Genomic DNA, 22,848 nt, shown 5'->3' on the forward strand with positions numbered 1-22,848 from the left:
ACATTGATGGAAGAGATATGGAGGGCTATGGTCCAGGTGCAGGTCGATTGGACTAGGGCAGAATAACACTTCAACATGAACCAGATAGGCTGAAGGGCCTGTTTCTGTGTGCACCAAGACTAATTCCAGCTTAGATTTTTGTCAAATTTCCAGCACCTGTAGTTTCTTTTCGTCCCACCAAGTGAAACATATACAGAGTGTGTGTACAGGGCAGTTAGTCATGTGCTCTCTGTTAAATACACACCAAACTGTTAGTGCAAACATTACCAGGAGAGAGCAGCATGGCTGTGTTAACCACTACTTTTATTACATCTTACTGGCGCACTTTCACCCACTGGTCTACAGCTCCGAGGCTGCCGTCAGTCCACATACCTTTCCCAACTACTCCCTCAGAACTGCTGCAAAAATCAGCAACATTAGCTTCCATGCACAAACCTCACCCTGGTATTTGAAAAGGTTATGGTTTATAAAGATGCCATCATAAAGAAAAAGTCAACAGTTTTGCAGGGAATTTGTTTTAATAAATTTCCAAAACTCACTTAGCACAATTTAGGCAGCACCCCACTGCCTCCCACAACCCCAACCCTCCTGTCCTACCCAACTTCTGTTTGAAAGTCAGGCAGTGGAACAGCCAAACACTGAGGTGAGGTATGTTCAACAACAAGGAGCTATGGACTCTAAGAATCAACATTCAGTGGATCATTCCCACGACTCTAAGAAATTCTGCAGCCTGGTGAACGTTGATGGGCTAAAGGGAAACCGCCTTTGCTGTTGATACCGGCGACTGGAACAGGTCAGAAGCAGAGCAGTGGAACAGGATATGTCACAATGAGCTCTGGAACTTGGAAAGCCTACTGCTGGCCACTCTCGCTCGCTTCTGCAGAGCTGTCCGCAATTCTTAAACTTCTGATGCACTTAAAACCCACCCCATTGTTTGGTAAAACAGTTCTGTGACAACGATCCTCAGTTCCCATCTTCTCCAGTGGTTAGGGTTTCGGCTAATGTGCTTTGGCACGGAGCTGTGCTCGCTTCCCGGTGACGGCCTGGAAGCCGGTTTTGATGCTGGCCACAGAGCAGCGCGAATGACAGGTTTCACACTGCAAGAAATACAGGCGTGTGTCCTTCTGCAAGATGGTATCCGGTGACCGGCAGGTATGACAGGTGACATACTCCTCTGTGAATGTGGGGGGGATGAAGGAAACAAAAATACAGGTCAGTTATGTCGAAGAGCTACACAGAAAACCCAAATCAATGGTAATCTTTTATCTGCTGTACATTCTAAAAATGATTTTAAAGTTCAGTTATATTTGAGAATACATTTGGGGGCAAACAGGACAATTAATATCAGCTGGAAAGAATTCTCCCCTGGATGAGAGTGGAGGCACAGCTTTGGATCAAGGAATATGCAGTTTAGCTCTGAGAGCAGGAGAAATTTCTTCACTCAGAGTTCTGGCTCTTTGCAATTCTGCAGGGTAGTGGACAGTCAGTTGTTGTGTTCATTAAAAACTAGATTAATAGATTTCTGGACTTCAGGGGACATAGGGGGACTTGAAAGACAGTAGATAATGGAGTTGGGTACAAAAAAAAGAATCTCAGCAGCTCAAACCATATGTGCAGGGGCAAAGGGATGGTTGACATTTTGGGTTGAGCACACAGGAAATTAGTTGTGAGGTAGAGGCAACACAAAATGCTGGAGCAACTCAACATGTCAGGCATGCGCATCTATGGAAATGAATGAGCAGTCAACGTTTCGGACCGAGACCCTTCATCAGGACTAGAAAGGGGAGGGGCAACAAGCTAGAAAAAGAGGGCTGCTGGGTGGAAAAGGGAAAAGTCTGGGGAAAAAGGCATCTGTCCTTCTAGTGAGGCAACACTACATCTGAGAACCTATTGGTCATCTATTGTATCTGGTGCTTCCAATGTGGCCTCCTCTAATATTGGTGAGACCCAACAAATTGGGGAACTGCTTTGTCAAGCACCTCCACTCCATCTAACGGTAACTTCATTACCATTCCAACAGCATGTTGGTCCACGGACCCCTCTTTCACCATGATGAGACCCTTCTCAGATTGGAGAGGCAACACCTCATATTCTGGTCCAGGTAGCCTCCAAACTGATAGCATGAGCATCGATTTCTCCTTCTGGAGAATTTCCCCCTCTTACTTCTCTTTACCTGCCTTCCACATCTCACTGGCACACCTTCGTCTTCATGTGGCTTATCTTGTGCCACATGGCTTCCAGATCAGTTTTCAAGATTCTCAGATTTGGACCCTCTGAAGATCCCCGGAACATGCATTTAATCAACTGCTTCTCCTGCCACGTTCTACACACCACGGCATGAGGAGATACCTGGGGACCTTATCCCAGTGGCTTCCACAACTCTGGGATTATCTCCCCGCCCCTTGCAATGGACCTGTCCGATATTTTATTCTCCATCAGAGCCAATTCTTCCCCTTCCTCAAGTCCAGCAAGGATCGGAAGATCACTGCCAACAGACTATAGAACCTGCCATCTCCAATGCTGGAAGCCACGGATGTCCCAGATTACAATCCCTGTTGCCGACCTCCAACAATCTCAGACACCAAAGTGCTTTTTGCACAACCTCCAACTCTAACTCCAGCCTTGACCTCGATCGACAGCACCTCCGGGCTGGGTATTTACGTACTGCTGCTGGAACCCCAGTCTTCTCTTCCTCCACCACCACTCAGGTCCCAATGCCAGCTCTTGGATCCTCAGAGAATCCATCCTCCTCTCACCCCACCTCTCCCCTCTCCTCAGATATTACCAACCCTCTTTCACCCTCTCATCCAGGCTCGGTCTTCACAATTCTCTCTGACCTTCCCCTCTCTAAGGCAGAATATTCTGTCCTCAGTAAGGGCCCCACCTTTGTTCCCCTGCACCCACACTTCAGTGAGTTTCACGCCCACTATGATGCTGAGCTCTTCTTCAGCTGTCTCTGAGTTTCTTTGGCAAGGACTCTCCAGACTGCGCTGATGACCCCTTCTGCCATCTCTAACTCTCCTCCTCTTCCTGGACACCCCACTTCTGCTTGCTCTGGAACTTCTCATTGCTAACTGCCAAAGAGACATCAATCATCTTGACTTCACCACTCCAATTCTAACCTCACTCCTTCCAAAACCATTGCTCTCCACACCAATCCTAACATCACCATCAAACCTGCAGAGAAGGGGGGGTGCTGATAAGTAGTCCAGTGAACTAATCTTTACCTTGCTGAGGCCCAGTGACAACTATCAAGACACCTCCTCTTACTTACCCCACTAAGGAGCACCAGGCCATTGTCTCCCACACCATCACCAACCTTATTAGCTCTGGGGATCTCCCATCCACTGCCACCAACCTCATAGTTCCCTCATCCCGCACCTCCCGTTTCTACCTCCTACCCAAGATCCACAAACCTGCTTGTCCAGGTAGACCCACTGTTTCTCCTTGTTCCTGCCCCACCAATCTTATATCTGTATACCTTGGCTCTGTTTCATCTCCCCGGTTCAGTCCCTTTCTACCCACGTCTGTGACACTTCACACGTTCTTAATCTTTTCAATAACTTCAAGATCCGTTGCCCCGGGTCTTCTCATTTTCACTACGGATATACACTCCATGCCCCATCAGGAAGACTCAAAGCCCTCTGCTTCTTTCTGGACACCAGACTCAATCAGTTCCCCACCATCACCACTCCCCTCCGTCTGGCCGAACTGGTCCTCACTCTCAATAATTTCTCCTTTGGCTCCTCCCACTTCCTTCAAACAAAAGGGGTAACCATGGGCATTTGGATGAGTATCTGCATGGGTCCCAGCTAGCCTGCCTTTTTGTTGGCTATATGGAACAGTCAATGTTCCAAGCCTACCCCAACTTTTCTCTACACTGCACCAACAACTGCATTGGTGCTGTTTCCTGCACCCATGCTGAGCTAGTCGACTTCATCAACTTTACCTCCAACTTCAAATTTACCTTTGCCTTCAAATTTACCTGTTTTATTTCTGACACTTCCCTCACCTTTCTCCATCTCTAGAGACAATTCATCTACTGATATCTTTTATAAACACACTGATTCGCACATCTCTTCCCACACCATTACTTGTAAAAATACCCTCCCCTTCTCTCAATTCCTCTGTCTCTGCTGCATCTGCTCTCAGGAAGATGCTTTTCATTCCAGAACCAGTAAGATGTCCTCCTTCTCCAAAGAAAGGTGCTCTCTTTCCTCCACCATAAGTGCTGCTCTCACACGCATCCCTTCCATTTCATACTCATCTGCCCTCACCCCATCCTCCTGCCAGCCCATCAGAGAAAGGGTTCCTCTTATCGTCACATACCACCCCATCAAACTCCTCACTACTATTCAGGGCCCCAGTCCTTCCAAGTGAGGCGACATTTCACTTATGAGTTTGTTGGCGTCATTCACTGTATCAGGTGCTCCCAGTGTGGTCTCCTGTACATTGACAAGACCCGACATAGACCGCTTCAATGAGCTCCACCCGACAAACCCAATTCAATTCTACTTCCCATTCCGGCACACTAGTCTGTGGCTTTCTCTGCTGCTTCAATGAGACCACATTCAGGTTGGAGGAACAACACCTTATATTCCATCTGGGTAGCATCAATTTCTCGATCTTCTGCTAACTGCCCCCCATCCTTCTTCACCATTCCTATTTCCCTCTCTCATCTTATCTCCTTACCTGACCATCATCTCCCTCTGGTGCTCCTATCCCTTCCCTTTCTTCCATGATCTTCTGTCCTCTCCCATCAGATTTCCCCTTCTCCAGCCCTTTAACACTTTCACCAATCGACTTCCCAGCTCCGTATTTCACTCCTTCTCTCCCGGTTTCACCTATCAGCCACTACCTTGTGCCTCTTCCTCTCCTCTGCCCCCAAAACACCTCTTTACTCTGACTTCCAATCTCTTTTTTCCAGTCCTGATGAAGGGTCTCAGCCTAAAATATCAACTGTTTACTCTTTTCCACTGACGCTGCCTGGCCTGCAGAGCTCCTCCAACATGTTGTGTGTATTACCTTGATTTCTAGCACCTGCAGATTTTTGCTTGTTTGGGTTCTTCTCCTTTTCTTCTATGGTCCACTCTCCTCTGCTATTGGATTCCTTCTTCTCCAGCCTTTTACCCTTCCCACCCACCTGGCTTCACCTATCTCCTTCTAGATTGTCTGCCATCTCCCCCCCCCCACCCCCCTTTTAAGTCTGGCATCTTTCCCCTTCCTTTTCAGTCCTGCAGAAGGGTCTCGGCCCGAAACATCAACAGCTTATTCATTTCAATAGATGTTATCTGACCTGCTGAGTTCTTCCAATGTTTTGTGTATGTTGCTCTGGATTTCGAGCTTCTGCAGAAATTTTTTGTGTTTCTAAGGTAGAAGGTAGCCACCCAGAGGCACTGAATGAATTCAGTTGGCCAGACCACTTAAGGAAATGGATGGTTGATGTTTTGGATCAAGACCCTTCATTATCACTGGCATTCCATGCAGCTCAAATGAATAGTCTCAGAATGTCAACTGTCCCTTTCCTCCACAGATGCTGCCTGGCCTACTGAGTTCCTCCAGCACCTTCTCTGTTACTCCAGATCCAAGCTTCTGCAGTCTCTAACAAACATCTACACTGTTCCCAACACAGACCCCTCCATTAACGGTTAGGCTCCATGGCATAAAAAAGGTTGGGAACCCCTGATCCACGTGATGTTTCTACAGTGGGGGAATCTAGGACCAGAGGGGACAGCATTAGAATACAAGAATGACCCTTTAGAACAGAGATGAGAAAGAATTTCTTTAGGCGACGTCACTGGCTATATTTAAGGAAGAGGTCGATAGGTTCTTGATTAGTAAGGGTGTCAAAGGTTACAGAGAGAAAGCAGGAGCAGACTCAATGGGCCAAATTCTACTCCTATGTCCTATGGCTTCATGTCTTTTTAAGATATTCATGATGGTGGTGCTCCACAAGGTAACATAGATTTGCATAACCACATAATCATGCTCATTTGCTATACTCACTGATGTATCTCCTCAACACGTTTTCTATTTGTTTTTGCTGAAACCTTCCTTTGATTACGAGCTGGTTATTGCCATCAATGGATCCACTATTAAAAGAAAAACAATAGCCCAAGTTACAATCAATGAGGTACCTCAAAATCAGAATCAGGTTTAATATCACTGGTATATGCTGTCAAATGCTGTTTTGCAACAGCAGTACAGTGCAATATATAATAAAGTTACAATATAGATATTTAAATTAAATTAGTGCAAAAAGAGAGCAAAACAAGGAAAAAAGTGTACATTTTCATTGTCCATTCAGAAATCTGATGGCAGTGAAGAAGCAGCTGTTCCTAAACCATTGACTGTGTCTCTTTAGGCTCCTGTACGTAGCAAGACGAGGGCATGTCCTGAGTGATGGGAATCCTTAATGATGAATGCAGCCCTTTTGAAAATTCCCCGGATGCTGGGGAGGCTATTGCCCATTATGGAGCTGGCTGAGTTTACAACCCTCTGCGGACTTTTTCTGATCTTGTTCAGTGACCCCCTCGATACCAGATGGTGATGCAGTTAAATTGCTCTCCATGGTACATCTATAGAAAATTTTCAGTGTCTTTGGTGACATATCAAGTCTCTTCAAACTCCTGATGAAATATAGCTGCTGACCTGGTGAATTCCTCCTGGAATTATTTGCAAAATCAGTAGTTGAAAACAGGTAAGAAAAAGATACATCCATGGATTTTGGTTGGGGAAAAGCAAATCAGAATGATTCCCTGAAATTTCAAGGACTTCTAAAGACCAAGATGGAAAAACACATGCAGGGAAATACTGGGGCAAGGTAGGCTGAATATAGGCAAGGGTGGGACTGTGGTGGGGAATTGAAGTGACACGTCACAAGGCGGCCAGAGTCACCCTTGGGGACATAACGCAAAGCTCAAAGTAAGCTTATTATCAAATTTACATATATGTCACCAGATAACACTCTGAGATTAATTTTCTTGTGGGCATTCATAGTAGAAATACAATAGAACCAAGGAAAACCTGCACACAAAGACTGACAAACAACCTATGTACAAACAGCAAAGTGTGCAAATACAATGTTTATCAAAGAGTTTTCTCCAGTGTACAGACAACACATCCTACACACCAGATATAGTAAACTTGCATTAATGGAATAGTATTTAAAAACACTGAGACTGGTTGGCCCAGTGAAGCAGCAAGCTCTTCCAAATTATTTACTTAGAAATACCAGCCCTACGAATCACACTGCCCAGCAAACCAGCTATTTAACCCTAGGTCAATCATAAGACAATTTACAATGACCAATTAACTTACCAACAGGTACATGTCTTTGGAATGTGGGAGTAAACCAGAACACCTGGAGGAAACCCATGCGCCCAATGAAAGGACTTACAAACTGCTTACAGAGTACATCAGAATTGAACTCCGACACGCAGGGCTATAATAGCGTCGCAATTACTGCTACACTATAGTGGCAGTTGTTGTCCCTCAGGATCAGGGATAATGGGCTTCCAACTCTGGTTCTGTGGAATGACAAAGTCAGTGTGGGGACTCCAGGTTCTTCTACAGATAGGGGCAGGTAGCAAGCTCCTTCAGTTGGTTACAATGGGCTTCTGTGCCCCTAAAGCACCGACATGAGGTTCACAGTATTATCAACAAAACCCCTCTCCCCACTTTGAACATAAGAACGTTCAATCCTTGCTGCCAGTATTTGGCCTAAAACACCATAACTGATTAAATTTACTTGTTTATATTAAAAAAATAAGTCACACAATTTTGCTTTCAATGCTCTAGCTGGCAACTACCATCTGCATACATTTTACAGAATTACAACTTTCCACAAAGTAATCATAGGTAATGGTCAATAAATAACCGGACAATTTATTACACTTCATCAAATTCATTCCTTTCATGTGCTCCAGAGACATTCCACCTCACTTTTTTGTTCATTCTGATGACATTTAAAAGCAGCTTTTTGGCAAGATTTGTAAGCCTCCTTTAGCTTGTTTATGGTGCTGTCAGGGTGAAACCCAACGCTTTGTATCAAAGGCTAGAATGGTCAGTGAGCAGATGTTTACTGGTACTCTACAAAGCTTGAAACAGTTTGAATGTCAACTCCTTTAATGGATTCTAGGAGGTAGCTAGGAACAGGTTGACTGCTCCCGAAGGTCAGAACATATGGCATCTAGGATAAGCTAGCCAAATGGATAGAGAGTTGAATGGTTGAAAGAGATGATCATGCAGGGTGGTTTAACAATAGGGTCTTTTAAGAGACTTTTATCAGAGTAGATGATAGAGTAATTCTAGCAGTTTCTAGACTAGCTTATATGGTCAGCATAACATTGGGCCAAAGGGCCTGTAATGTGCTGTAGATTTCTATGTTCTAAAATGGAGGTCTGTGATCTACAGTGCTGCCCTCCCCTTGAGAAAGTTCTGGAACCAGAGAGAGTTTGACCCTGGCACCAGGGATGCAATGTACCATCCTGAAATCTCATGCACAGTAACAGAATCTGTGTGTTCTCCTTAAAGATTAGATTCTTAAAAATTAAGCTTTGTCAGATGTAAAACAAAACAGAAAAGTTAAATTTGTAATTTGTATCAATGACCAACACAATCCAAAAATGTGCTTAGGGGCAGCCCACAAGCGGTCCCAACATAGCATGCCCACAACTTAATAACACTAACCCGTAAGTCATTGAAATGTTGGAGAAAACCAGAGCACCCGGAGGAAATGCCCAGTCACAGAAGAACATAACTTAGAGACAGCGGCAGAAAGTGATCCAGAGCCACTGGAGTGTTGTGCAGTAGTATCCTTAACAGAGAAGGACATAAGGTAATAATGTAGCGGTGTGCTACACGCAGCACTGAAATAACGACACGTAGTCGGTGAGCTGCAGTTGCAAAAGAGATTTATTCAAACTTCGCAGCCTCGCTTTAAAGCCTTCCTGTTCCCACCCTCCCTGGTCACAGTCCCGTCCCGCGTGCGGGCTTTTTCCCTTGCTGGTGAAGAAGGCCTGGCGCCCTCTTTGGGACCGGCCTCAATGCTGGCACGCGCCACTTTGTGAGCCAGTTTGAGTGCGCTGGGAAGTGGGTCGCCACATAACCCCCACCCCTAGAACCGGCGATACACGCCCCAATGTCCTCAGTCTGGGTCAGTCCGTTTGGGAGGTCTGCCTCTGCGCTGCGGTGCCTGAATCTCGACCGGCTGCGCCGTCCACATGGGCCGGTTTGAGTCGGTCCGCTGTGAAAACCTCCTCTTTCCCCCCAATGTCCAGCACGAATGTGGACCCGTTGTTTCTGATCACTGTAAACGGCCCCTCGTAGGGCTGTTGTAGTGGAGTCCGGTGTCCGCCCTGTCGTACAAAAACGAACAGTTCTGCAGGTCTTTGGGTACGCAGGTCGGGTTCTGCCCATGGTGTGACGTGGGTATGGGGGCCAGGTTACCGAGCCTCTCACATAGTCTGCCCAGGACTGCTGCGGGTTCTTCCTCTTGCCCCCTTGGGACTGGTATGAACTCTCCTGGGACGACCAGGGGTGTGCCGTACAACAACTCAGCCAACAAGGTGTGCAGATCCTCTTTGGGCGCCATGCAGATTCCGAGCAGAACCCAGGGAAGCTCGTCCACCCAGTTAGGCCCTTTGAGGTGGGCCATGAGAGCCGACTTCAGGTGACGGTGGAAACGCTCCACTAGTCCGTTCGACCGTGGGTGGTAGGCAGTTGTGTGGTGCAGCTGTGTCCCCAAATGGCTGGCCATAGCTGACCACAGGCTGGAGGTGAACTGGGCACCTCTGTCGGAGGTAATGTGGGCCGGTACACCAAAGCGAGATACCCAGGTTGTGATTAGTGCTCGGGCGCAGGAGTCGGAGGTGGTGTCGGTGAGCGGGACTGCCTCTGGCCATCTTGTGAACTGGTCTACGATAGTCAGGAGGTGCCGCGCTCCTCACTACGCTGGCAGGGGGCCCACGATATCCACATGAATGTGGTTGAAACACCGGCGGGTGGGATGGAACTGCTGCGGCGGGGCTTTGGTGTGCCACTGCACCTTGGCTGTTTGGCAGTGCATGCACGTTTTGGCCCAGTCACTGACCTGCTTGCAGAGTCCGTGCCAAATGAACCTGTTGGAGACCATCCGGACGGTTGTCCTGATGGAGGGGTGCGCTAAGTTGTGAATGGAGTTGAAAATGCGCCGCCGCCAGGCTGCTAGGACGATGGGGCATGGTTGGCTGGTGGTAACGTCACAGAGTAGGGTCCTCTCACCTGGGCCTACGGGGAGGTCCTGGAGCTGCAAATCGGAGACTGTAGTTCTGTAACTAGGGATCTCCTCGTCTGCATGCTATGCCTCCGCCAGCGGTTCATAGTCTACCCCCTGGGACAGGGCTTGGATGTTAGGGCGGGAGAGGGCGTCCGCCATGACATTGTCCTTTCCCAAGACATGCCGGACATCCGTTGGGTATTCGGAGATGTAGGACAGATGTCACTCCTGGCGGGACCAGGGGTCGGATGCTTTCGTGAACGCAAAGGTAAGCGGTTTGTGGTCCGTGAACGCAGTGAAGGGCCTACCTTCTAAGAAGCACCTGAAATACCAGATTGCCAGGTATAGCGCCAACAGTTCTCGGTCGAAAGCACTGTATTTGAGCTCGGATGGTCGTAGGTATTTGCTGAAAAACGCCAGGGGTTGCCAGCGACCCTCGATGAGTTGTTCCAGCACTCCACTGACTGCCGTGTTAGATGCATCCACTGTGAGGGCAGTAGGGACGTCCGTTCTGGGGTGCACTAGCATCGCGGCGTTTGCCAAGGCTTCTTTGGTTTTAACGAAAGCGGCGGCGGACTCCTCATCCCAGGTATAGTCCTTGCCCTTACCCGACATCAGGGTAAACAGGGGGCGCATGATTCAGGCTGCTGAGGGGAGGAAGCGGTGGTAGAAATTCACCATACCCACGAATTCCTGAAGGCCTTTGATTGTGTTGGGTCGGGGGAAATGGCAGACTGCGTCTACCTTGGCAGGCAGAGGGGTTGCCCCATCTTTAGTAATCCTGTGGCCCAGGAAGTCAATGGTGTCGAGCCCGAACTGGCATTTGGCCGGGTTGATTGTTAGGCCGTATTCACTCAGTCGGGCGTAGAGTTGATGGAGGTGGGACAGATGCTCCTGACGACTACTGCTGGCTATGAGGATGTCGCCCAAATAGACGAAAGCGAAGTCCAGGTCGCGTCCCACCACGTCCATTAACCGCTGAAACGTCTGTGCGGCATTCTTTAGGCCGAACGGCATGCGGAGGAACTCGAAAAGGCCGAAAGGGGTGATGAGTGCCATTTTGGGGACGTCGTCCAGATGCATCGGGATTTGATGGTATCCCCGAACGAGGTCTACCTTGGAGAAGATCCGTGTGCCATGCAGGTTTGCTGCAAAGTCCTGAATGTGCGGCATAGGGTAGCGGTCCAGTGTTGTAGCCTCGTTCAGCCTGCGGTAGTCGCCGCATGGTCTCCAGCCCCCTGATGCTTTGGGCACCGTGTGCAGGGGGGAGACCCATGGGCTGTCGGACCGCCATGTGATCCCCAATTCCTCCATCCTCTTGAACACCTCCTTCCCCAGTCGGAGCTTGTCCAGGGGAAGCCTTCGAGCACGGGCGTGGAGGGGTGGTCCTTGTGTCCGGATGTGGTGCTGTACGCCGTGTCTGGGCATGGCCGCCGTGAAATGCAGTGCCAGAACCGATGGGAAATCCGCCAGGACTCTGGTCTAGTCTTTGTCGGACAGCGTGATGGAGTCTAGGTGTGGGGCTGGCAACTGGGCTTCACCCAGGGAGAACGTTTGAAAAGTCTCGGCGTGGACCGGTAGGCTGTGAGCTCGCAAAAAATCCGCTCCCAGGAGCGGTTGGGCTACGGCGGCCAGTGTGAAGACCCACGTGAACCGGCTGGAGCCGAACTGTAGCCGCACCGTACGGGTGCCGTAGGTCCTTACTGTGCTGCCGTTCGCGGCCCTCAGGGTGTGACCCGGTTCTCTGTTGCGGATGTCGTAACTCATCGGAGGTAAGACGCTGATCTCTGCTCCGGTGTCGACCAAAAAGCGGCATCCTGACTGCTTGTCCCAGACATACAGGAGGCTATCCCAATGGCCAGCCACCGTAGCCATCAGTGGCGGCTGGCCCTGGTGTTTCCCGGGAACTTGCAGGACGGGCTACAGCAGCGGGCTTCTGCACCAGTGGTAAAAGCACCATTGTTCGCTGGTCTCCTCACTCCTGCCTCTGGAGTTAGTGGGCTCTGCAGCCGGGCCTGGTCTGGTCTGCTGCCGGGAGCGTGGCCTGGTGATCTGTGCGACGGACGCCCCACTCTCCTTCTTGGCTTTCCACAGCACGTCCGCCCGGGCCGCCACCTTCCGGGGGTCGCTGAAATCCGCGTCAGACAGCAGCAGGGATATGTCCTCGGGCAGCTGCTCCAGGAACGCCTGCTCAAACATGAGGCAGGGTTTGTGTCCTCCGGCCAGGGACAGCATCTCGTTCATCAAAGCCGACGGCGGCCTGTCTCCCAAACCATCCAGATGCAGTAAGCAGGCAGCTCGCTCACACCTTGAGAGTCCGAAAGTCCTTATGAGCAGGGCTTTGAATTCAGTGTATTTGCCGTCCTCTGGGGGCGACTGTATGAACTCCTCAACCTGGGCAGCTGTCTCCTGGTCGAGGGAGCTCACCACGTAGTAGTAACGTGTGGCATCCGAGGTTATCTGCTGAATGTGGAATTGGGCTTCTGCTTGCTGGAACCACAGGTGAGGTCGCTGCGTCCAGAAGCTTGGCAGTTTTAACGAAACTGCATGAACAGATGCGGCGACGTTCATCTCCGGTCCAAACATTGTTTGGGCCGTCGGGGTCACCAACTGGAGCGGTGTGCTACACGCAGCGCTGAAACAATGACACGGAGTCGGTGAGCTGCCGTTGCAAAAGAGATTTATTCAAACTTCGCAGACTCGCTTTCAAGCCTTCATGTTCCTGCCCTCCCTGGGCGGGAATGCTGTAGGGGGATCATATTCACAGTCCCGTCCCGCGTGCGGGCTTTTCCCCTTGCTGGTGAAGAAGGCCTGGCGCCCTCTTTGGGACCGGCCTCAATGCCGGCGCGCGCCACTTTGTGAGCCGGTTCGAGTGCGCTGGGAAGTGGGTCGCCACAATAGGAAGAGTCACAGCCGAGAGATGTCACCCTGGTGCTAAGCAGGGTGAGAGTGCCAGGGAGAAATAGTGGTAGACAAATGGAGATGCCACACGAAGCTGCTTAACAAGCCTCGAGCCCATGATATTACAGGAGAGATTCTAGCATGCAGAAAGCAGTGACTAACTGGCAGGAAGCAAAGAGTGGGAATAGAGGGACCCTTTTCTGATAATCACTAGTGGTGTTTCGCAGAGGTCTGTATTGGGACTGATTCTTTTTATGTTACATATCAATGATTTGGATGATGGAATTGATGGCTTTGCTGCAAAGTTTGCAGATGATATGAAGATAGGTGGAGGTACAAGTAGTTTTGAGGAAGTAGGAAGGCTACAGAAGGAAAGACATTAGAAGAATTGGCAAAGAAATGGAAGATGGAATACAGTGTTGGGAAGCATATGATCATGCACTTTGGTAGAAGAAATGAAAGGGTTGACTATTCTAAAAGGAGAGAAAATACTAAAAAAAAAGAGACACAAAGAGACTTGAGTCTTTGTGCAGGACTCCCAAAAGGTTAATTTACAGGTTGAGTCAGTGGTGAGGAAGGCAAAGGCAATGTTAGCATTAATTTCAAGAGGACTAGAATATAAAAGCAAGGATGTAATGTTGAAACTTTATAAAGCACTGATGAGGCCTCAGTTAGAGCACTGAGAGCAGGTTTGTGCCCCTTATCTAGAAAGGATGAGCTGAAATGGGGGAGTGTTAAAAGGAGGCTCATGAAAATAGTTTAAGAGGTAAATAGCTTGTCATAAGAAAAGCGTCTGCTGACTCTGGGCCTGTATTCACTAGAATACAGAAAAATGAGGGGTGATCTCATTGAAACCTATCAAATGGTGAAAGGCCTTGATAGAGCGGATGTGGAGAGGATGTTTCCTGTGGTGGGAGAGTCTAAGACCATAGGACGCAATAGAGGGGAGGCCTTTTAGAATGGAGATGAGGCAGAATTTCTTTAGCCAGAGTGGTAAATCATTGGAATTCTTTGCCACAGGCAGCTGTGGAGGCCAAGTCTTTATGTATATTTAAGGCAGAGGTTGACAGATTCTTGATTGGTCGGGGCATGAAAGATACAGGGAGGAGGAGATTGAAGCTGAGAGGAAAATTGGATCAGCCATGACGAAATCATGGAGCAGACTCGATAGGCCAAATGGCCTAATTTTGTGCCTTTATCTTATGGTCTTAACTCACAACAGAATTTCAATTTACCTCTTAAAATATAAATGATAGGAAAATGGAGGGCTTTGTGCGAGGGTGGGTCAGATTAATCTTATGAATGCATTAAAAGGTTGACACAAACTGTGGGCTAGAAGGCCTATACTGTACTGTATGCTCAGTGTCCTTTATTAGGTACACCTGCTCATTAATGCCAATCACGTGGTAGCAACTCAATACATAAAAGCATGCAAATATGGTCAAGAGGTCCAGTTGTTGTTGTTTAGACCAACTATCAGAATGGAAAGAAATGTAACATGACTTTGACCATGGACTGATTATTCGTGCCAAATGGGGTAGAAACATAGAAAGCCTACAGGCCACAATACAGGCCTTCAGCCCACAAACCTGTGCCGAATATGTCCTTACTTTAGAAATTATCTAGGGTTATTTAGGGGTGGTTTGAGTACCTCAGAAGTTGCTGATCTCCTGTGATTATCACAAACAATAGTCTCTAGACTTTACAGAGAATTGTGTAAAACAAAAAAAATCCAGTGGACAGCAGCTCTGTGGGCGAAAATGCCTTGCAAATGAACGAGGTCAGAGAAGAATGGTCGGACTGGTTCAATCTGACAGGAAAGCAAATAACCACACATTACAACAATAATGTGCAGAAGAGCATCAAGCTGGATTGTGGAACAGATACTTTGCAAAATTAGAAGTCTAAAAATTAAAATTGGGAAATAATCTAATTGGGTAGCGGGGTGGAAATGCAGGGAGGTGTGAGGTACTCCTTTTCTCCACAAGCCTGCATGTCTCCCTTGGGCAAGGTGTAGCACCTGCTTAGCCTCTCTTCTCCGATCAGGATGATGAACAACTGATGCATATCACAAGTTCTGGTTATGCAACCACTGATGCCAGGCAGAGTACTGATAATGTCTGGTGTCACCCGTTTTGTAAAGACACTGTTCAGAAGGCAATGGCAAAAAATATCTGTAGAAAAAAATTTGCCAAGAACAACCATGGTGAAAGACCATGATCACCAATGTCACAAGACAAGGCACATAATGATGATGATGAATCTTTAAACTTTCCACTAAATAACTTACCAAAAAGTTAGCAAATTGTGGCTAAGAGTTACTACAGATACAAATAGATGATTTCATCAAGTGACTCCAAACACAAAACAAAACACACACTGCCCCTAACTATTCTGTGTATTGCAGCTGGTTTTATTTTAAACAGAGAAGCAGCGAGCTTAGAAGGGCAGCATTGGAGGAGGTAATGGGACAAAGCAAAGTACTGAGACACACCAATTGTTGTTAACTGAAGGACAGGCTCTTTCTTCCACCCAGAGGTATTTTATAGGGCCCTTAGCATTGTCAGGGATCCCTCTCGATTGTCTCACAATCTCTTTGACACCCAACCATTAGGCAGGAAATACCATGGCATTAGGACAAGGACTGCTAGGATGGGAAACAGCTACTTCCCTCCTGGCTGTGAGACTGCCAACCCGGGTCTCATTGCTTATGAAGTACAAATATCATTCTACTGTTTATAACCATATAAACATATAACAATTACAACACGGAAACAGGCCATCTCGGCCTTTCCAGTCCGTGCTGACGCTTACACTCACCTAGTCCCACTGGCCCGCACTCAGCCCATAACCCTCCATTCCTTTCCTATAGGTATATACCTATCCAATTTTACTTTAAATGACAATACTGAACCTGCCTCTACCACTTCTACTGAAAGCTCATTCCACACAGCTACCACTGAGTAAAGAAATTCCCCCTCGTGTTACCCTTAAACTTTTGCCACCTAAATTAATTTAATATTGTGTCATAAATGCACCTTATGCTAAAAGTTAATTGTCTAAAATATATTTAATAATTTTATTATGTGTGGTAATATTATTTAATGTGTTGAGTGTGTGAACTATATGTATTGTGTTGTGTGCCTTGGTCCGGAGGAATGTTATTTTGTTTGGCTGTTTACATGTGTACAGTTGAATGACAATAAACTTAAACAGCAAAGGGATCAGGCATTAGTCTCAATCGTTCCTTCAAGCTGATTAAGATCTCTGAATTCAGACATTTTCAGTAAAATAGCCCAGAGGTGTACTGCAGACTCAAAGGGCTAGAGTTTCAATAATTTGGTCAAGCTTCCAATAAGGGAGGATTTGTACTTTTCCTACAGTTAATAATCAATTACACATTTATTAAGACTACACTCTTACCTTGTACCCAACTCAGCCAATAAAAATGCCAGGAGATGTTTAGGTTGACGATGTAACCTAGAAAAGGGGGGAAAATGAGACGTTAGTTGCAAATTTTATTGCTACACTAACACAAGTTAGTTTTAAACACCAAGGTAATAAAACATCTTTGGTAAGCGGGAATATTTCTGCTACAAGGTGACAAAACATTCAAGGCTCCCCCAGAAATTAATGCAAAATTCAGATAAGAGGAACTCTGATGGTTCCAACCCTAGCTGTGAGGTTGCATCACTGTATTATCTTCTAAAGTACGGATTGCATTGAACTGCTGCTGCTAAGTTAACAAATTTCATGACACACGCTGGTGATAATAAACCTGATTCTGACTCTGAGAGGAGGAAGACTGAGCATGGGACTAGCAACCCCATCCTGTAAAAAACCAGTGCTACAGAAAAGCCAACAGAAACTCCAAAGACCTCATCCTTGGGGGAGGAAGGATATATCTAGTAGATGGGCTACACCTGGAGACAACGTGAAAGACTGGCACGGGACAAAGGAGACTACAGAACTACTGTCGGTGGCCTATGCCCAATAGGGGCGATGGGTTAACAGGACCTATAACGAAGAGAAGCATGTAACAATATTAATATGCAACATCATAATCATTCCATAGTTTGCTTTTTGTTTAAAGTACACACTCATCAAAGGCTCCGTAGTAAAAAGGATAAGCAGCTTCAAGCTCCTGGGTGTCACTATTTCTAAGAATCTATCGCAGGCCCAATACTATGAAGAAGGCACTCCAGCAGCTCTATTTCATTACAAGTTTGATGAGAATCGGTATACTGTCATTCTTACAAATTTCCAAAGCTGTATGGTGGAGAGGTTGTTTCACAGCCTGGTGTGGAGGCTCCAATGCACAGGAACGAAAGAGACTTGTAGACTCAGCCAGCTCTATCACAGGCACAAACCATCCCATCAAGGACATCTTCAAGAGGCTTCTTCCCCTCCACCATCAGATTTCTGAATGGTCCATGAACACTACCTCATTATTTTGTTCTCTTTTTACACTATTTATATCTCGCATTGTAACATAGCACTATATTGCACTATACTGCCAACACAAAACAGCAAATTTCAAAACAGATTTCACGAGATGAGCCAGTGTAATAAACCTGATTCCGAGCAGGCTCGACGGGCCAGATGGCCTACTCGGGCTCCTATTTCTAATGTTCTTATGTAATAATTTCAAGAAAATAACAAGAGAATTGAAAAAAGATTGTTTTGCTACTAATGTTTCTGCATTTATAATTTAATCAGCCCTATTACCAGTGTCATATTTAAACAAAAACAGCTGATGATACCTTGGAGAGAAAGAAACACAAAACTCTGAATTAAATAACTGTTCAGGCTTAAAGTCCCCTGTGATTACAGCTGTTTTATAATTTCTAATAGCTCTTAGAAGGTTTATCTCTGGTATAATTTCCAGTAATATCTGGGAACTAATTGTTTTCCATTATTTCATTTTGTTTTTTTAAGTAAAAATAATCTTGATCACAAGACATTTTTGGTATTGTTACTAACAAAGTATTGTAACAGAGGCTTATAATTACTTAGACACAAGAGTAATTGTGTCTAAGAATACAGAATATCTGTATTCTGCAGATACAGGAAATCCAGAGTAACACACAAAATGCTGTAGGAACTCAGTAGGTCAGGCAGAATCTATGGAGAGGAATAAACAACCATAATTTTGGGTTGAGTGACTTCATTAGGACTTGACGGGAAATCACCAGCATCTGGCTTCTTCCCTCTTCTTCAGTCCTGAGTAAGTGTCTCAGCCTCTTCCTCTCCATGAATGTTGCCTGACCTGCTGAGTTCCTCCAGCACTGTGTGTGTGTGTGTGTGTGTGTGTGTGTGTGTGTGTGTGTGTGTGTGTGTGTGTGTGTGTGTGTGTGTGAGTGTGTGAGAGAGAGAGAGAGAGAGTGTGAGATTCAAAGATTCAAAGTACAGTTATTATCAAAGTATGTATACAGAATACAACTCTTTGAGATTTGTCCTCCCAGATAGCCATGAAAAAGGAAACACCATGGAACCTATTCAAGAAAGTATCAAACACCCAATGCGCAAAAAAGAACAAACAGTACAAACAGCAAAAAGCAAGCGAACAACACATAGAATATCAAAGAATCCATTTAATTTACACCACAGCGCTAGTAGGCTGCATGCAGAACCATTCTTTGCCAAATCATTCCAGTCTGAATCAATCAAACTGTTCAAAAATAGTTTTTAAAAAAGTAACCAAAATCCAGAAATGCATGCACCATGAACCTCAATATCCTACAAAATGAGTCCCCAGCCACGCCAATCAATCCTCGCACAAAGAACCCAAGCCTCCTGCACTTTCCTCCGACAGCAGCTAGCGAGGAGGAGAAAAAGACCAGTCAAACGCAGACAGACGCGCCAAACACCCGCCCGTCCTCTGCGGCTTCAACCTTGCTCAACACGTCAATCGGAGAGAAGCAAGAGTCGATGATGGGCTCACATCCTGTCTCCAGGATGCACACTCTGTTCCAAACCTCATCAAAATCCCTGAGTCAGCAAAGCGTCAAATTACGCAATCAGTCCCCAAAACACATTGAAATGTAACTCCCAGGTTCCAATCGCGCACAGCTTAGTAATATTATATTTGAAAGAAGAAATGAAGTAGTTTTGTGAATTGCTGCAGGACGTCACCATTGGTCGCATTGTTTACTGGTGCCATCTTGCCTAAATACTTAGGATATTTTATAACTACTGGGTGTCTCAAACTTTCCAACTAATTATTGCATTTTGAGGTCAAAAATCACTATTTTAATAAAATAGCCAATCTCTAAATAACAGGCTTCCACTCAGAGCAATGTGATGGTAACCCATATTTTGTGTGAAGTGAAATGTTACACACTCTGGCCAGGCAGATATTATCTTTCTTTGATTTTCATTCTCCAAAAGAGAGCTCTGCACACAATCCCAGATTCTGGCATACAGTTGCAAGAAAAAATTTGTGAACCTTTTGCAGTTAGCTGGTTTTCTGCAACTACTCAAAATGTGGTCTAATCTTCATCCAAGTCACAATAATAGACAAACACAATCTGCCTAAATTAATAACACACAAACAATTGTACTTCTCGTTAATACTGAATATACCAACAATCACTGTCTAGCTTTATGGAAGGATTTGAACCTCTGGGGTAATGTCTTCTACAAAAGCAATTTGGAGTTGGTTGTTCCAATCTATGAGATGAGATTGGAGGTGTGGGTCGTAGAGATGCCCTGCCCTACAAAAAAGACACACAAAGTCAGGTTACTGACAGAGCTTGTTCTTCTCAAGAAATATCTCATTTATGTGCACCAGGCCTTGATCAAAACAACTTTTAGAGGTCCTTAGAAGAATTGTAGAGATGCATGAAGCTGGAAAAGGCTACAAAAGCAGATCTAAAGTCCTGAGTGTTCATCAGTTCACAGTAAGGATAACAGTCTACAAATGAAGGAAATTCAGTACTGTTGCTACTCTCCCTAAGAGTGGGCATCCTGCAAAGATTCCACCAGGAGCACAACATGCAATGCTGAAAGAGATGATAAAGAACCCAAGGGTAACAACAAAAGACATGCAGAAATCTCTAAAACTTGCTAAAGTCTCTGTTCATGTGCCCACTATAAGAAAAACTTTGAACAAGAATGGCGCTCATGAAAGAACACCACAGAGGATGAATGCTCTCCAAAAAAAAAACATTGCTGCACGTCTCAAGTTTGCAAAAGACTACATGGATGTTGCACAATGCTTCTGGGACAATGTTCCATGGACAGCTGAGACAAAAGTTGAACTTTTTGGCAGAAATTCACACTACTATGTTTGGAGAAAAAAGGCACTGCACACCAACACCAAAACCTCATCTCAATTGTGAAGCACGGTGGAAGGAGCATCATGGTTTAGGGTTGATTTGCTGCCTCAGGGCCTGGACAGCTTGCAATCATTGAGGGAACAATGAATTCAAAATTGTATCAAGATATTTTACTGGAGAATGTCAGGGACTGGTCCATCACCTGAAGCTTAATAGAAGTTGGATGATGCAACAAGACAATGATCCGAAACACAAGAGTAAGTCAACAACAATTAAAAAGAATATTGATGTTTTGGAATGCCCAAGACAAGAGTCCAGATCTTAGCCCAAATGAGATGCTGTGGTGTGAACTGGAGGGTTGTTCATGCAGTGTATCCATAAAGTATTGATGAACTTAAATAGTTTTTTTATGGAGAAAAGGTCTAAAATTCCTCACTGTTGTGCAAGTCTGGTCAACAGCTACAGGAAATGTTTGGTGGAGGTTACTGTTGCTAAAGGAGTTTCTACCAGTTATTAAATACAAGGGTAACTATGAATGATTAAACAATGTGTTCAATAAAGACATGAAAAGTACAATTGTTCATGTTATTAGTTTAGCCAGATTGTGTTCGTCGATTGTTGTGACTTAGATGAAGATCAGACCACATTTTATGGGTAATTAATGCAAAAAAACAGGTATTACAAAGAGTTTACAAACTTTTTCTTACAACTGTATGCCCCAGTCTATGATCATTTAGCTAAGATTTTAAATGTAAATGCGGCCAAGGTATTTATGGCATGAATCTCTGTGCTTCAGCCCAATGAAACCATAATGGCATGCTTGACTGATGAGCTTCCACAAGTGCCTTCGAAACAAATTTTAAAGCTGTCAGCATCGCACCAGAAACATTTATTCACTTGGTGGTTGTCAATTATCCATCTTTCCCTTGTGCCAGATGTGTTTTAGTACTGTAATTCATGCAGATTGGTTCCTAAGCTTGCCCTCAGCAATACTAACTAAACGTCGGGGCACATCAATGGCTGCAGATCTCCAAGATGCCCTGAGCCTACAAAAGACACTGGATATTGTAATTCATAAGGAAAAGAGATGTCAGGAATTCAAAGCAACACAAGAAATGCAGGGGAACTCAGCAGGTCAGCAACATCTATGGAAGGGAATATATAGTTGACATTTCGGGTCAAGACTCTGCATCAGGACTGGGCAAAAAAGGGGGAAGAAGCCGGAATAAGGTGGTGAGGGGAGGGAAAAGAATACGTTGGCATGTGATAGGTGAGACAAGGTGAGTGAGAAGGTGGTTAGGTGGGAGAGGGCGAATGAAGTGAGAAGCTGGGAGGGAGAGGTGAAGAGAAAAAGGAGCGAGAAAGAAAGAATTTGATAGAAGAGGACAGTAGACATGAGAGAAAAGGAAGGAGGCAGCACACCAGAGGGGGGTGACAATCAGGTGAAGAGAATGCTATCCCCCTTCCTTTTCGTCTTATTGAAGGGTCCCCTGATGGAAGGCCAATTGTTTATTTCCCCTCCATAGCTGCTGCCTGACATGATGAGTTCCTCCAGTGTTACTCTGGTTAATGCAACTGCGATGTTTTAGGTCCTTTGAGAATTTTAAGCAGAAAAGCTTGCTTCACCTGCACAGCAATGATGGGGAGATTTTAGTAATGCTACCCATCCCCAATATAGATAAACTAATAGGAATATTAAGATTTGTAATGAGGTAGACAAAATAAAACATGTCCCTTTAATTCTTAGTGCTAGTAGCACCTGCTTTATTTGTCTGAGGCAGAAATCCGATGTAGATTCCAGCTGCATTAACCAGAGCTCCAGCTGGTTGGCAGCAGTTTATGGGACATGCTTTGTTGAATTATTATCATTAAAAAAAAATTGCCAGAAGTTTTCATTTTCTATATAGGCAGCATGCAGGACATTTCTGCGCAAAACTCTCCTTCAATCATCTTTTATTGCTTTGAATTTGAAGCTAGTGCAAGCGGGGAAAATGAAATCACCACCTCTTATAGCATCAAAGAACAAAATGCAAAGGTATGTATAGACTGCGCAGGGGCAAAAACTGCCTGTTACTAAATGATTCCTTTGACAATAGTTGGAGGCATTGATCTGATACGTTAACTGGAGAGTATTGTGCCTGGTTGCATCACAGCCTGGTCTGGAAGCATCAATGTACAGGAACAGAAAAGCCTGCAGAAGGTGGTGAATGCAGCCCATTCCATCACAGCCAAAGCCTTCACAACTGAGCACATCTACACGGAGCACTGGCATAAAGCAGCGTCCATCATCATCATCAAAGACCCCCGTCATCCAGGTCATGCTCTCTTCTCACTACCACCATCAGGCAGGAGGTACAGGAAGGAGTCACACCACCAGATTCAGGAACTCCAAGGATATTCAAGTGGTTA

The 22,848-nt window shown here is 45.8% G+C and overlaps 1 protein-coding gene across 1 annotated transcript in view; it reads right to left on the reverse strand.

Annotated features, from left to right (window-relative positions):
- Positions 1-499: 499 nt before the first annotated feature.
- Positions 500-22,848, reverse strand: part of eif2s2 (eukaryotic translation initiation factor 2, subunit 2 beta) — an 86,823-nt gene continuing 64,474 nt past the window's right edge. Inside the window, exons 7-9 of the mRNA XM_073062181.1 lie at positions 16,583-16,639; positions 6,007-6,092; positions 500-1,174 (exon numbers count right to left, since the gene is read on the reverse strand). Coding sequence (XP_072918282.1) covers positions 999-1,174; positions 6,007-6,092; positions 16,583-16,639 — 319 coding nt within the window. The 3' untranslated portion in view covers positions 500-998. The remainder of the gene's footprint in view (positions 1,175-6,006; positions 6,093-16,582; positions 16,640-22,848) is intronic.

This window comes from Hemitrygon akajei, chromosome 11, assembly GCF_048418815.1.
Source record: "Hemitrygon akajei chromosome 11, sHemAka1.3, whole genome shotgun sequence".
NCBI classification, from domain to species: domain Eukaryota; kingdom Metazoa; phylum Chordata; class Chondrichthyes; order Myliobatiformes; family Dasyatidae; genus Hemitrygon; species Hemitrygon akajei.